The sequence below is a fragment of the Euphorbia lathyris genome, chromosome 5 (genome assembly GCF_963576675.1).
Source record: "Euphorbia lathyris chromosome 5, ddEupLath1.1, whole genome shotgun sequence".
In the NCBI taxonomy this organism is placed as follows: domain Eukaryota; kingdom Viridiplantae; phylum Streptophyta; class Magnoliopsida; order Malpighiales; family Euphorbiaceae; genus Euphorbia; species Euphorbia lathyris.
In genome coordinates, this window is record NC_088914.1 from 27,104,899 (window position 1) to 27,119,031 (window position 14,133).

Here is a 14,133-nt window from a genome sequence, read left to right on the forward strand (position 1 = left end):
TTTCCATTAAAAAAGGAGGAAATTACGTGTAAAATTAGGTTTGAGTTTTTTTTACAATTAATAAAGATGGTTTTCTATCCTCTATCAAAAAAATTATTTTAGTTTTATCAAATTAGACAGTTAAGGAGAGATTTGTTAATTATCTAGATATTAGACATGCCAATTTCTTAGAAAGTTATTCCAATTTTGGAAAGTTGAGTGACCAAGGAGATTAGAGAAATTTATTTAATAAAGTTAGTAAAATTTATATCATAACCATCCCATTAAGGAGGTCCATAGAATCTCTGTAAAGTAAGTTCAGGGGCGGAAACAGCCCGGAGCTTGGGGGGGCTGAAGGCCTCCAGCTCCGGCGGAACCCTTGGGTAGGGTACTGTTCCCCTCCCAAAAAACCAGAAGAGTTGCGCTGCCTCCTGTATTTCCATCTTCTTCCGAAGAAGATGGAAATGTCTCAATTGTGTCCTGCCCAGTCAATGGGTTGGGCGCAATTTTTTTTTTTTAAATTGGGCCCAGCCAAAACGACGCCGTTTTGTCTGGGTCCCAGTTAAAAAAAATTGTTGTCTATAATATAGACAGTATTAAAGAAAAAAATGTAATTTATTAAGCGGGCCTCTTGCTCAAATGATTTGTTTTGTTGGGCTAACTAACTCAATTTAAAAAATTGGACTTGGTTGGACAGATTATAAAACTAAAAACCCATTTTACTTATTCTTTCTTCTTTCTCAAAAATTTAAGATAATTAACACATTTTTTTTAATTATAGAACTACAAAACGATGGACAAATTTGTTATCAAAATAAAGAGAAATCCAACTCCCGAGTCATCCTCCTCAATGGATAATGTAAAATCTATTGAGTAAGAAGGTAATAAAAGAGCTCGTGTCGATGTCGAAATTTCAGATGAACTTATTGGTGATCCGAGAAAACGTGTTCCACTTGATTTATACCTTGTTAATTTGAGAGATTCAATGAGGAGACAATATTTGAGAGATTCAGAATTTTTGGTCTCGGAGAACACTATTGCCAACTATCAGTAGATCATATGTAAAAATTATTTTTTGATTATTTTGCAATAGAATTAAATTTTTATATAGTTTTATTTTTAATTTTTATATGTACATTGAGAATTTTTTTTTTTTTACAATGTTGGGCTAAAATTAGCCCCCCTAATCTCAAATTCTGGCTCCGCCACTGAGTAAGTTGAGCCATCACTCTTAATAATTTGCTTTTTCTTATTTAAAAATAAAAAAATAAAAAACCAATGTTGTAATGTTGCTTAATGTTTTCATTTTTATATTTTTGATGTTTTCAAGTTTAAATTTATATGAATTTGACATTTTAACAAATTTATTTTAGATTATGGCACGTATGTAAATAATTAATCCAATGATTGGATTATTATGTAACTTACTCTTAATTAAAGAGGATGGGCTGGATTCTGGCCCAAGTTAATGAGCCCAATCTACTTTACAGGGATAATTTAGAAATATGGGGATGAAATTAAAATAATTTAAACAAGTGGGGGACTGATGTGAAAATAACAGAGGGATTAAAAAGAATATGGGGTCAATTTGCAGTGTTTAAAAAGTGTTAAGGTCAATTTGGAATAATAAAAGAAATGGAAGTATAAAAGCCTCATTAGGGTTACATCCTAAACCATTTAGGCAGCCTCCATCTTTTTGTTTCTCTTTTCTCTCAATCAACGCCAATAAAAAAAAAAAAAACAGCCCAGTCGCACTACGCGTCCCCGCTGAGCGAGGGTCCGGGAAGGGTTCCCACCACAAGGGTGTACTGGGGCAAGCCTTTCCCTACCAATTTATTTGGCAAGAGGCCGCTTCTAAGACTCGAACCCGTGACTTCTTGGTCACACGACAACAACGTTTACCGTTGCGCCAAGGCTCGCCCTCTCTCAATCAACGCAAATAAGAACCCAAAAACACCATGGCCGGACACCTTTGCTCGAGGTCAACTTCGTCTCCGTCAATAGCGGTTCTTGCTTTTTTTGTTTTCTTCTCATCTCCTTCTTAGATTCGACGTTTCCTGCGGACTGTAGTATGAGTTCAGGTGACGGCGAATGGGAATGGTTTTTGGTGGAGAGGTTGAATGGAAATAACAGTCGGTTGGTCGGATGGGTAATGAACTGACTAGATCGGTGAGGCTTTCGCTTTCTTCTCGAGCTGATTCTGATATTTGTTTACTTATTTTCCTTAAAGCTAATGTTTTTTTATTTGCTTTATTTTCAGTCGTGCGAAAACAATCCCGTGACCGGAATGCATGGCATAGGCGGAGGAGCTGAACGGCTTCTGGTGGCCAGTTTATTGAAGGTCAGAATTCGATTAAATCGAAAGTTCAGTGGACGTCTTTTGGTATTTCTCAGACGAACTATTGATTTCTGATGTTCTTTCTTCCTTTTGTCGACTATTATCTGAGATGAAATGTGACTATATAACGTGATTGAAATATTGTGAATTATTTATGAGTGGATCTAGATTGTGAACCTATAGACTGTGAGCTGGTTTAGTGAATTGTTAGTTAAGATCTATCAAATGGATTTGCTTGACAGATGTCCTAAGACATCTCTAATGCGCTCTTTTTTAACAAAACTATAACAATACCTCTTAAATTGAGAATTTAAAAACTTAAAGTGCTTGATTTTTAATTTCAAACAGATTGAAGATGTCAAATGAATTTGTAAACAGTCCTGATTTCCTTTGTTCATGTTCAGTTTGAATAAAAACTGTGTTCGCTCGGTTCCAAAATTGAACACCGAATAGGTTGTATATAGTAATTGGATAAAAAAAAACTTCTACTCAATATTATTATCTACTTGTAAATTGAACTTTATCATATAAACAGGTTTGAAAGAGGATTTATAGATGGAGATAGCAAAGTTCTTGGATAGGAGATCTTTGGTGAAGCTCGCACCAACATATTGATGTTTCCCTAGTGTCATGATGCACGATAACATATGGAGGTTACCCTGCTTGCGTGACCTTCACGAGTTGGTAACTGCACTACCTTTTATAATTTGTTCTTTAGCATGACATTAGTGGCATAGTCTGTTTCTAAATGAGGTCACAAATGGAGGTTACCCTGCTTACGTGACATTAGAAAATAACTTTTTGCTGCTAAATTTATTGAAAGAGGCCACAAAGTCTGTAGTGTTCTTTAACATATGGAGGTTACCTCTGCTTGCGTGACATTAGAAAATAGCTTTTTGCTGCTAAGTTTATTGAAAGAGGTCATAAAGTCTGTAGTGTTATTTAATATCCTTACTTGTTTGTGGAAAATTTTCTGAGATTCATTTTGTTGTTTAATTTTGTTCTGCAATTTGGTATTCATCATTTGGTTTTGTGTTTGCAGATTGATGAACATGTTCAAAGGGAAATAATGAACCATCGGTCACTTAAGTATCCCCAATATAGTAGGTCTGTTTCTGAATTCTTTTGCTCTTTTCTTTATTTCTAGTCATTGATGTATGCTGCAGTAGCCAAGCTACTACTTTGCTCTGCTAAAATAGACTTCCATGAATATTACATATTGTACAAAAACAAATTTGATCATCTTTCCTTAGTCTTCCCCCATTTTATTGACAAGCAAACTAGTATATGTCCACTAATTATGTCGGCTGACTAGGTGCTTATGTTTAACTTCCTTGCATTAAGCACTCTAATTAGAGCTAAGTAATTTCTAGTGTTTCGGTTGTTGAGTTTAACACAATTCGAGATGTTATAATTTCAGGTCCTGTTAACACCTATCCATCTAGCCATTGTAATTGAGTATGCTGCAGGTGGAGAACTCTTCAAGAGGATCTGTAATTCTGGCAGATTTAGAGAAGATGAGGTAAATCATAGGACACAGAATTTAACTCCCATTCGTGTTGGGTTAATTTTTAAGTAGTAATGTAATCTTATAAATGTTTTAGGAAGCTATGGTTTTCTGTCTAGGCAAGGTTTTTCTTGTAGATGTTGGATTTAATAAATACATCAATGTCTTTTCCACCATCTTTACCTAAATTCATTTAATAAGTTCATAGGTGCAAAGTTCTGTGTTGAGATTGCAACTCATCGATAAGGATTTTGTCTCCTGATTTTGTTTTGCTTATCCCTGGTTATGTAATATATCTCATATTTCTAGTAGTTAATTTGGTGGCCTATATTATGTTGCCCTATTGGTGGATTATGCCTTACATTTGGTCAACCTCATTCTCTTTGTTGGTCTAAAATCTAGAGGTTGAGGTGCAATTATTTTAGTGAGACATTCTTGCATACAGAACTTAATAGTTATTATTCTCTCTATTAGAATCATGCAATTGACATTGAAATGGAAAATTTTGTCATTGCTTTAGTTTTGTTTGGTCCCTGCTTTATGTTTGTTTTATATATTGTCTTGCTCTTGTTCTTGGTTTGTATTTTCTCTGTACCACTTTTCAACGAATTCTTTTTTTACATGTTCGAGTGGTTATGAGTCTTGAAGGTGCATCATCAAATGGTTTTTGGTATGCATGGTGCATTTTTTGATATGATTTTGTATAGGATTCAAGTACTTTTTTAAATTATTACTACTTAATTAATTAGGCCAATTTTGTGGCATCATATTTTGATAGTTGTATATGGATGATGCATTTTTGGACATGTTTTTGTAAAGGAATGGTGCATTTTTGCACCTGCTTTTATAAAGGATCTAATAACTTTAGTACAGAAATGGTCACTTGTGTCGCACCTCTTGTGTCGCGCTTGAAGATAAAGCGACACAACAGAGTAACTAGTGTCGCGCGTTCTGTAAACGCGACACAACTAAGTATTTTGTGTCATCACTTGTGTCATGCTTGAAGAGCGTGCGTCACAAACGAGTTACTTCTTGTATCGCCTGTCTTATAGTGTGACACAAGAGCAAGCTTGTGACGCGCCTTTACCAAAGCGACACAAGGAGTGTGTTATCTTTGTGACACGCGTTTATAAAAGCGACACAAGAAGTGTGTTATTTTTGTGTCGCTCCTTTTTAAAAGTGCGACACAACTAATACAAACTACTATTTGAATATAATTATTTTTTCTTCATATTTCTTAAAATACTAAAGAATTAAAAAAAATGATGAAAATCAAATAGCATGTACATATATATAAACTTAAAAACTTATCCCATATAGATTAATTAAAAATAAAAAATAATTTTGTCGCAACCGGATTTTCTGGGCGCGGACGCCGGGTGTTAAATAATTTATTTACAAAACATTTGTTACCTTTATAACATCACATTAATTATCTATATTTAGAATTAAAATATTAACTTGATTCTTAATTAGTATGAAGTTTTATTTTTGGTAAATTTTAGTTTTATTAATTAATTTTGATAGATAAATAAAAAAACATAAAAAAGAAGAGGAATATGTATAAGTAAATTCGGACTCAGTATGATTAAAGCCCAATCAACTAAACTTAACCCATCCATTTTCCTAATTTTCCCCTAACCCTTACATCTTGTTCGCTTTTTCCGATTCTAACCTTATCTCTGCCTCCTTTTCCTCTCTCGAATAAAAAGAAGCCTTAGGGTTCCTTCCCCCTTTCCAGCCACTTGACTCAATGGCGATTTGTTCTCGATGGAGACGAGTCTCTCGACGGCGGTTAGATCATTTTCTCTTGTTATCGACATATTTCTATTCCGATGACCCCTCTCTCTTCTAGACTATCGATTCGGCTATAACTATAATGGGACGACGACGTCAAATCCGGAATGAGGAAAGGAGATAGCCGTGCCGGAACTCAAAAGTAATAATAAAGCGAAAGGATGGACAAGGTGACGGTTCACCGGAGTTCGGTCAAAAACCGAAACACGCCGGATTTCCATCAGGTATATCTCGATCTGTTCATATGATTTTTCTTAGTTTTTCTAATTCTCCAATTTTGTTTGATAAATCAATTGCATATCCTGAATTGTGACAAAAGTTTCACCTATTTGAGTTTCTTTGGTTTTACGGGTTGATTTATTGCTAGCTTTGTTAATGTTAGGGAATTAACCAGTTGATGTGGTTCACTAAATTTGATTGGGTTTTATTTTAGGTTTATGAATTTGGGAAATTTGAGCTCTTGTTTGTTTGCTAAAGCAAATTGACAGCAATATGAAACTTAAACAGAAAAATTTGTGCTTATCATTATTATAGTTTTTCAGGCTTGTGATCTATGAATAAGTAATCTTAATTTTTCTAGATTATTTATTAGCTGATCCATAAGTAAATTATCCTAATGATTAATTATGTATGAGCAGGTTTTAAAGATGGAGTGAATGCTTGTTGTGGAAGTGGAGCATATAGAGGTACACCAGAACACCATCTGTATTATCTCTGCTAGTATACTTAATTACAATGATAATTAAGCATGTCTTACTTGGTTTATTGTTTTCTGGATCCATTTAAGAGATATCTCTTTATCCCTTGCTTATTTTCCCTCTATGCTTTTTGACAGGGGAATTTTGTGGCTATATCAACAGAAAACTGGAAACGGTAAGAAATCCATTTTTTCCTCATTTCAAATGATGGTGATTTTTCATTTACCAATTTGATTCTCTTATATATCTTAATGGAGCCACTTCATGGGAGAACTTGTCATATTGACATTATGACTGGCCGTGAATTTAGACGTAATTCTTTTTAAGGTGCCTTGCCATTTTCTACAACTATGTATGTTGGATTTTTGCACTCTAAGGTGTGTTTTTCTTCATATTTCTTGTTTTGCAGACTGGTAAATCACCTTATCAATATAGAGGAATGTTCCACGCTCTATCAACAATGCTTTGGGAAGAAGATCCCCGGGCTTTATATAAGGGCTGGCTTCCTTCTGTCATTGGAGTTGTAAGTCATTCTTAAGTTATACAATCTGTTTCTGTTAAATTTGAAAAATCATTATCACTCTGTATTATGTACTAAAAAACAAATTTGACAAACTATCTGTATTGAGTGACAATAGAAACCGTGGGAGTTAAATTAGATAGGGCCACATGCAAATCCCAAGTGGGTCAAATGTTGGACAAGTGCCAAAATGTGAATGGAGCAACAAAGATAACCCAACCCTGCAAAATTTAGATACATTGATTCTTGATGGAGATATTAGATATGAGTGGCCTTTCCTTGGATTTTGGATCATATAATACTTGTTTTGATCTCATAATTTCTGAATTGTCTGTCATACAACACAACTCTAATTTATCTGCTACCTTTTTCCTTTTAATTGGTATGTATATGTTCTGTACTTTCTCCTCTTTCTTCCCTTTTTTGCTATTTTAAGTTTCTGGGTTTTTCTCTATGTTCTTATCATGTGTGAAACTCTAATTTCATTCATATATATGTTACAACTTTTGACCCTATAACTTAGATATATAAACATATAAAACATATATGTAATCATGAAATTAATAAGAACACAAAATGATTGATTGGAATGATTCTCATAATAACCTTTAGTTTATATTATCAGGTCTAATTTGGATGGCTGTAGTTCCAGTATGCTATAAATTGCCCTACAAAGATCATGTCTTTCCTCTCAATTCTGTAAGACACCAGACGACAGCAGATGGAATTTATGCCCCTAAAAGACCTGCAATTTTGAATCAAGGAACTTTCCATTTCCAGAATCTGATTCTGACCCAAGCATCTTCTCTGCATAGACTCTGGAACATAAAAGGGGAAAATTTAGGCATGGAATTACAGACAACGAAGCAACTGAGGTTGCTAAATTCTTATTTTGGACAACTCCATGGCAATGGAGATAACCCCTCTTCAGAATCTTCTCATGAGGTGGTTTTGGAGAAGTACAATGGAGGAACTGAAATCCCTCAATTCTTATCTTGGAAAACTCAATAAAGGTTAGAAATTCAGTTAATCATGTCTTATATCATTAATCATCTCACTTGTAAATTAAGCTTGATTTAGATTTTTCCTGTGTCTTCAGGTACAAAATCAGAAAATTATGAGTTGTATAATTTAGAAGACCAAAGTGAAGAAGAAAAGTCAATTTCAATGTATGATGATTTTACAGTGAAAAGTTTCATCAAGTTGGGAAAAGAGAATGTAAATGGCAGTTCAAGTAGTTCACAGACCTTGGATCAAAACGAAGAAACTTCTGATCTCTACTTAATGTGAGCTCTAATCTTATTTTTGGTCATGAATTTTGAAATGAAGTTATGTTTAACTCTGAGTGTCCCAATTTTGGTTGCAGAGGTGTTTTGGTGTCTATAAACATTGCTGTATTCCTGTTTGAAATAGCCAGTCCAGTAAGAAAATAATAAATATTATTGTTTTTTTCCTTAATATACCCTTGGTGAAGTGATGTAATAAATATTGCATTTTAATTAATCTAAATTTAGTGATTTTACACTATTTATACATAGATATATGTGATTTTAAACTATTTCATTCATATAAGTTGTGATTATATTTTGAATATGTATGTATTTATGCAATGTGGTATTTGTAGTTTTATGTGTATGTTCTATAATATCATGTAGAATCAAATAAATTTTGATTATAAAATTTTTTGCTAGATGCTGGAAAATTTTGTAATTTTTTTTAAAAAAATATCAATATTTTGCGTCGCGCGTGAGGAATGAGCGACACAAAGTGTACCAGATTAATTGGGGACCTTGTGTCGCACACCCTTGGAGTGCGTCACAAGAATTATCATATGTTGTGTCGCGCACTCTAGAAGCGCGTCACAAGAGTTATCGCTCTATTGTATCGCGCGCGTGACAAGTGCGACACAACACATGAGTAGTTTGTGTCGCTCTCAAGAGCGATGCAAAATTCTTGTGTCGCACCCCTGTTGTGTCGCACAAAAGTGCGACACAACAACATGAAAAAGTGCGACACAAGTAAGCATTTCTGTACTAGATTACTAATATCATGTAATGATTGATTTGATTAATTTTGTAATTATTTCTACGGTTTTGAATTTATTTTAATTTTAATAATATATATACTAAAATTAAAATAGATTAATATATATCCTACCAAAATAAATAGATTAATATATATATTGAATATATATAGCCTGAATTGTTTTTTGTTTTTTGATGAAATTTCTGTCTGAAATTTGATCTTTTGACGGAATAAAACTTTCTGGGGTTTTCAATTCGTCTACATATTCCGTCAAACAGTTTGGAAAAACGTCACTGGGAAACGTTGGATAATGTGATGTAAAATTTCGTTGAATATCCGTCGATGATTCGACGGTTTTCTCACACAACCGTCAGAAAGTTCCTTCATGAAAAATGTCTGCGAATTTTGCGTTGGCCATTTTTCCCACGTTTCCGTTCCATTAGTCATTCCGTCTGTAAATCCAATTTGTGGACGGAAATTGACCAATTTCTGACGGTTTTTTCCATCAGAAATCCGGATTTTTCTAGTAGTGATGGTATGTTGACATTTCTAAATTACCAACAACGCATACACCACTAATGAAAAAAACAAATCACTTTCAATTTTTTAGTTATTACTTTTTGACATTTTAAAATTACCATTAACATATATAAAATAAAAAAAGAAAATTAATTTGAAATCTATTGTAGGAGTTTCACTGCAATATTGTCAATGGCGGCAGCCTAAATAACTCGGACTTGCGCGCTAAATCGCTGAGACGCATCCACCAAAATTAGCTGTTGAACTGACTCAAGCACAACTGATCTCCCAAAAAGCGAACCAACACCATGCCAAACTTTCCTAGTGAATGCACATTTTACAAAAATGTGATCCAGAGTTTTAGAATCAGCAGCACAAAGGGAGCAGCAGGATGTAATATAGATACCCCGGGCCCGAAGCAAGTCATGTGATGGTAATGAACCGAGAAAAGCTCTCCAACAAACAAAAGAGTGTGATGCTAGAATGGAGGGTCCCCAAATAAATCGAGTCCAAGGCGGATCCTCTAGTGCCGAAAAATTCCATACATAGAATTGTTTCAAGGTGAATAATCCACTGAGCGACGGTTCCCACACACAATAGTCCTCCTTTTCAAATCCCTTACACCAAGCCCACCCTCCTTAACCGGGCGACAACACATACCCCAAGAGACAGTAATCAACTTTCTATGAATTGTTGAGCCAGTCCAGACGAAGTTAAACATGCAACGCTTTATATAAGAGAGTACAAAAGACATCCATTTATACAGGATAAAAGAGTGAATAAATGCCCTAGTTATAACTGATTTAACAAGAGCTAACTTGCCAGCCATTGAAAGGCAGCTTCCATTCCATCGACAAATGTGGCGACAACCTTATACATCAAGTCACGCAATGAACGGGAATGGAGACTACCCCAGAACAGCAGAACCCCCAGGTATTTAAAAGGAACTGAACCAATAGTAACACCAAGAATACCTGCCAATGATGACGCCCGTCGATCCCCAATCATAGTACTGAAATAAATTTCTGACTTCTGCCAATTAATATGCTGATCAATATAAAGGCAAGTAGATTAAGAATTCAATAACGTACAAGTTGAGAACTTCTAATTCATATTAGTATTGTTTTGGCTGTAGAGTTAGACATTTATCATAGTTTTTCTTTTATCCTACCACAAATACTCCTATGATAACAGCGAGAAATGAAAAAAAAACAAGCACAAAAAAATCCCATAATTGATATGAAAGGAACCAATATATGATATCACATTTATTAATAGTCATAAATCTTTGTAATATCAATAAATATGATTAACGATTTGTGTATCATTAGTAGAAAGTGCATCATTAATCATCATAGCCGAAATGTTGTTCAAAGCTTTACGGTGAGCAGCCATTTGATGGAAAATGCACTATTTCTATCTCCAGAAGTGAGCCAAGTCATTCTGCTTTTCTCTTTTAGGTATGTTTCCTTCTGTTAGAGGTGAAAATCAAGTCGAGCGTGGGCGAAACTCCTGATTATGAAGCGTAGAGGTAAAACCATTGTTAGCAATCTCAAGCTGAATCTCATTCAATTTCTGTTCACTGGCCATGATATACTGCCAATATGGCCAAAAATTTCCTTGTTCCATAAGCACATAATCAGCCTAAGACCACAAAGTTTGTGGTATAAGAGGTACATCCGACCAATTTGAGGGTGAGTTCCATCCCAGTAATCCCGAATAACATCCTTCAGACCTAGATGAGAAACCCACATGGTTTGAAAATGGAAATAATTAATATTCTGGTAATATCAAAATAACAAAGGATATTGATCAGAATGGCGCCTCATCAGCGTCGTGCAAATATGCAACCATAAATCAGTGAAATCTCCAGATACCAGTATCATGTCAAGCCTGCAATCCACTCTAGCCTGAGCCTACCGTCCATTAGACTAGGTAAATAAGGAACCTGCTATATTTACCTTCCACCATTCCCCAGAATCAATGAATTCATGAAACTCTCGACATGGCCTTTGCGCACAAGGACTACCAAACTTCTAATGAGCGCCTAAAACAACATTAGAATCGCAACCAACCAACCAATTCCTCGGAGCTGTCGAATGAAAAGACAATATCTCTTTGTATATGGTTTTCCACCGATTAGCCTAGATGCTCCTGTAAACAAAGAAAAAATTATGATCTTTACCACACAGCTGGCAATTGATTAAAATAAATTGCTCCTGACTAGGAGTAACCAGACCAGGACAGTTTAGACGGCCTAATTTGTACAACAAGAGAGTCTTACAGTCCTTTTGATTATGAGCAAGAAACTACATATTTAGTCGATCCAAAAACCGATGATCAATGGAGTTTAAATCAACCATGGGTTCCGCAATGCAAAGAAAATCAGGCTTATGGCTAGGTATAACTATAAAGATAGCTTTGTGTATCCATGTTCAGGATAACCCTGCAATTTTAGTAAAGAATTATCATTTAAAGCGAGAAAGTAATTTAGTGACCGGTTTGGTCTGAGTTGGAGTACTGTCAGTCTTAGTAACTCAAGGTTGCCTCTTCCGAGCTTTTAATGTCACGGTTTCCCATTCCGCCTGATTCTCAAATTCAACTTAATATGCCCAACTAACTGAAGGAGAGGTGCAGTTCATGCTCCTTCAAATAGCAGTTGGCGAGGCATTCGTAGCAACAACGATGTTTGAGTTTCCAGGTGACAGTGGTCTGTCGCAGGGATCCTCTCATAGTTGCACATCCTCAACTGAACCATTACTAGAAGTAGACTGAATGCCTCCCACTTCCGCATCCAAGCTCGATACTAATCTGATTATTAATCTCCAAAGCATTTATTATTTTTTATATCACAGCCAAAACTGGCACTAAGGCTATTTCCGGATCAGTCCTGGCATTCCTTCTGTCACTCCTATTACTCACTAGTAAGCTGGGTCGAGCATTCAATGTCACCCGACTCATATTCTCCATTCGCTTGTGTTTCTGCTATTCTGGTTTCAAGTTCTTCCGACACTCATAAGCTATATGGCTAATATTGGAGCATACTTTGCAAAAACTGGGTAAGTTTTCATAAACCACGTCAATCCAAAGTTGTTTACTCTTATCCATGAGATCGACATCAGTCAGTAATCATGGAAAGTGACCAAAATCTCATTCTAGGATGGCTCTATCAAATCGAATTAGGCCTCCTAAGCCTTTTGCAATATCCAAGAGTATCTGAGTATCCCAATATTCCCAAGGTAAATCATATAGACATACCCAAATCTGTGCGTGTGTGGATTTTTTCAGCAAAGCTCTTTTGAAGATGGAAGGTTCTTAGTTTCACATTCAAAACTCCTTTGCTAAGAAAACTTGGAAGAATCCCCTTTCTATAGATATCAATCGCCATGGTTCCTGTAAATCCCACTCCGAGTTGAGCTTCTGTTTTAGGTTTGCCACTTTCCAAGGACTTTCTCCTTTCGATATTATCAATCGGTCGATTAAGGACTGCTTGCACATAGTAAGCCTTTTGTCATATGCCACCTGCGAGATTCTAATGGATCGAATTCCCAAATTTCAAAGACCATGGCTATTGATTCCGGGTTAACAGGTATGTTCTGTTGAAGCACCGATGAGAAGGAAGGTGAGTTTGATTTAGTGGCTTACTCCAGTGTGGCTCCATAGTGAAGCTTTGGGTTGAAGAGAACTCTGATGTCTAGGTGATCTGCGGAAGATAAGTCCTCTTGAACTCGTATGATTTCAGATTGGAGTTGCCGGAGGTAAAAGGGGAAGCGACAGTGCGGCGACTGCGTTAGCTTCGGTCATCGTTACCAAAAAGTCATATTAATGATTTACTGTCTATTGATTGGTACTTGAATTTCAGAGAATGTAAAAAGGTTTTGGGGTGAAACACGGGGACTTCCCAAGACGTCACCTATCTTAGTACTACTCTCACCCAAACATGTTTAACTTCGGAGTTCTGATGGGATCTGATGCATTAGTGCTTGTAAAAGGTTTTGGGGTGCAACACGAGGACTTCCTAAGAGGTCACTCATCTTAGTGCTACTCTCGCCCAAGCACATTTAACTTCGAAGTTCTGATGGGATCCGGTGCATTAGTGTTAGTATGATCACACCCTTCTAATTTTTATGCAAGATTATTTTCGAATTCAGCCACTTTAGTGGAAGATTTATCCGGAATTCGAGAGATTATACATCATCTAATGATGCAACAAATGAACGAAAGATCCTACATTGTCCATCTGCCATGGAGATCCGAAAAACTATAATGTCCATGAGTGCAGATACTGCGTCTAGCCCAAATGGCTTCATGGGTAAATTTTTCTAATTCTTTTAGGATATTGTGGGTCTAAATGTCTGTAGTATGGTTCATTGGTTCTTTGAAACAGGCATGGCTAGCACGGGACTGAACTCAAACTTAATGGCACTTATACCAAGGTTGACAATGCTCTACAAATTGAGCAATTTCGGTTTTAAGATCATATCCAAAATTGTGGCGGTCAAGTTGGCTGAAGTGGTGAGCTCGGTGATCTCTCCTAATCAATTTGGTTTCATTAAAGACTGACACATTCATCAGTGCATTGCATTAGCGTCAAAGGAAGTTAATACGCTTCAGGAAAAGTGTTTTGGAGGTAATATGGGTTTGAAGATAGACATCACAAAGGCTTCTGATACCCTTGAATGGAACTTTCTCTTGTCGGTTCTTAAGGCATTCAGGTTTTCATTGCAGTTTCACAACTGGATCCTGAACA

At 35.8% G+C, this 14,133-nt stretch overlaps 1 protein-coding gene and 1 pseudogene across 4 annotated transcripts; one reads left to right on the forward strand and one right to left on the reverse strand.

Moving 5' to 3' along the window:
• Positions 1-1,670: 1,670 nt before the first annotated feature.
• LOC136229273 (uncharacterized) lies at positions 1,671-8,372 on the forward strand. 4 transcript variants are annotated; one of them, XR_010689030.1, is made up of 11 exons: positions 1,671-2,148; positions 2,240-2,320; positions 2,853-3,001; positions 3,360-3,424; positions 3,738-3,839; positions 5,537-5,845; positions 6,260-6,307; positions 6,457-6,494; positions 6,729-6,842; positions 7,465-7,852; positions 7,939-8,372. XR_010689030.1 is itself a non-coding variant. In XM_066017947.1 (11 exons), exons 9-11 carry the CDS (start codon positions 7,744-7,746, stop codon positions 8,270-8,272), a joined length of 363 nt encoding a protein of 120 aa, XP_065874019.1. In that variant the 5' UTR covers positions 1,671-2,148; positions 2,240-2,320; positions 2,853-3,001; positions 3,360-3,424; positions 3,738-5,845; positions 6,260-6,307; positions 6,457-6,494; positions 6,729-6,842; positions 7,465-7,743; the 3' UTR covers positions 8,273-8,372. The 4 variants fall into 4 exon arrangements, 1 of the variants encoding a protein (XP_065874019.1); XM_066017947.1 differs by having other exon boundaries at positions 3,738-5,845; positions 7,939-8,125; positions 8,206-8,372; XR_010689029.1 differs by having other exon boundaries at positions 2,240-2,362; positions 3,738-5,845.
• Positions 8,373-13,380: 5,008 nt separating this feature from the next.
• On the reverse strand, positions 13,381-13,499 carry LOC136231410 (5S ribosomal RNA; annotated as a pseudogene).
• Positions 13,500-14,133: the final 634 nt, after the last annotated feature.

Bases quoted from the DNA above. Each gene is read 5' to 3' on its own strand.
- LOC136229273 (XM_066017947.1), top strand. From the start codon at position 7,744: ATGGCAATGGAGATAACCCCTCTTCAGAATCTTCTCATGAGGTGGTTT. The intron at 7,853-7,938 runs GTTAGAAATTCA...CTGTGTCTTCAG, and splicing joins TCTTGGAAAACTCAATAAAG to GTACAAAATCAGAAAATTAT. The intron at 8,126-8,205 runs GTGAGCTCTAAT...TTTTGGTTGCAG, and splicing joins ACTTCTGATCTCTACTTAAT to AGGTGTTTTGGTGTCTATAA.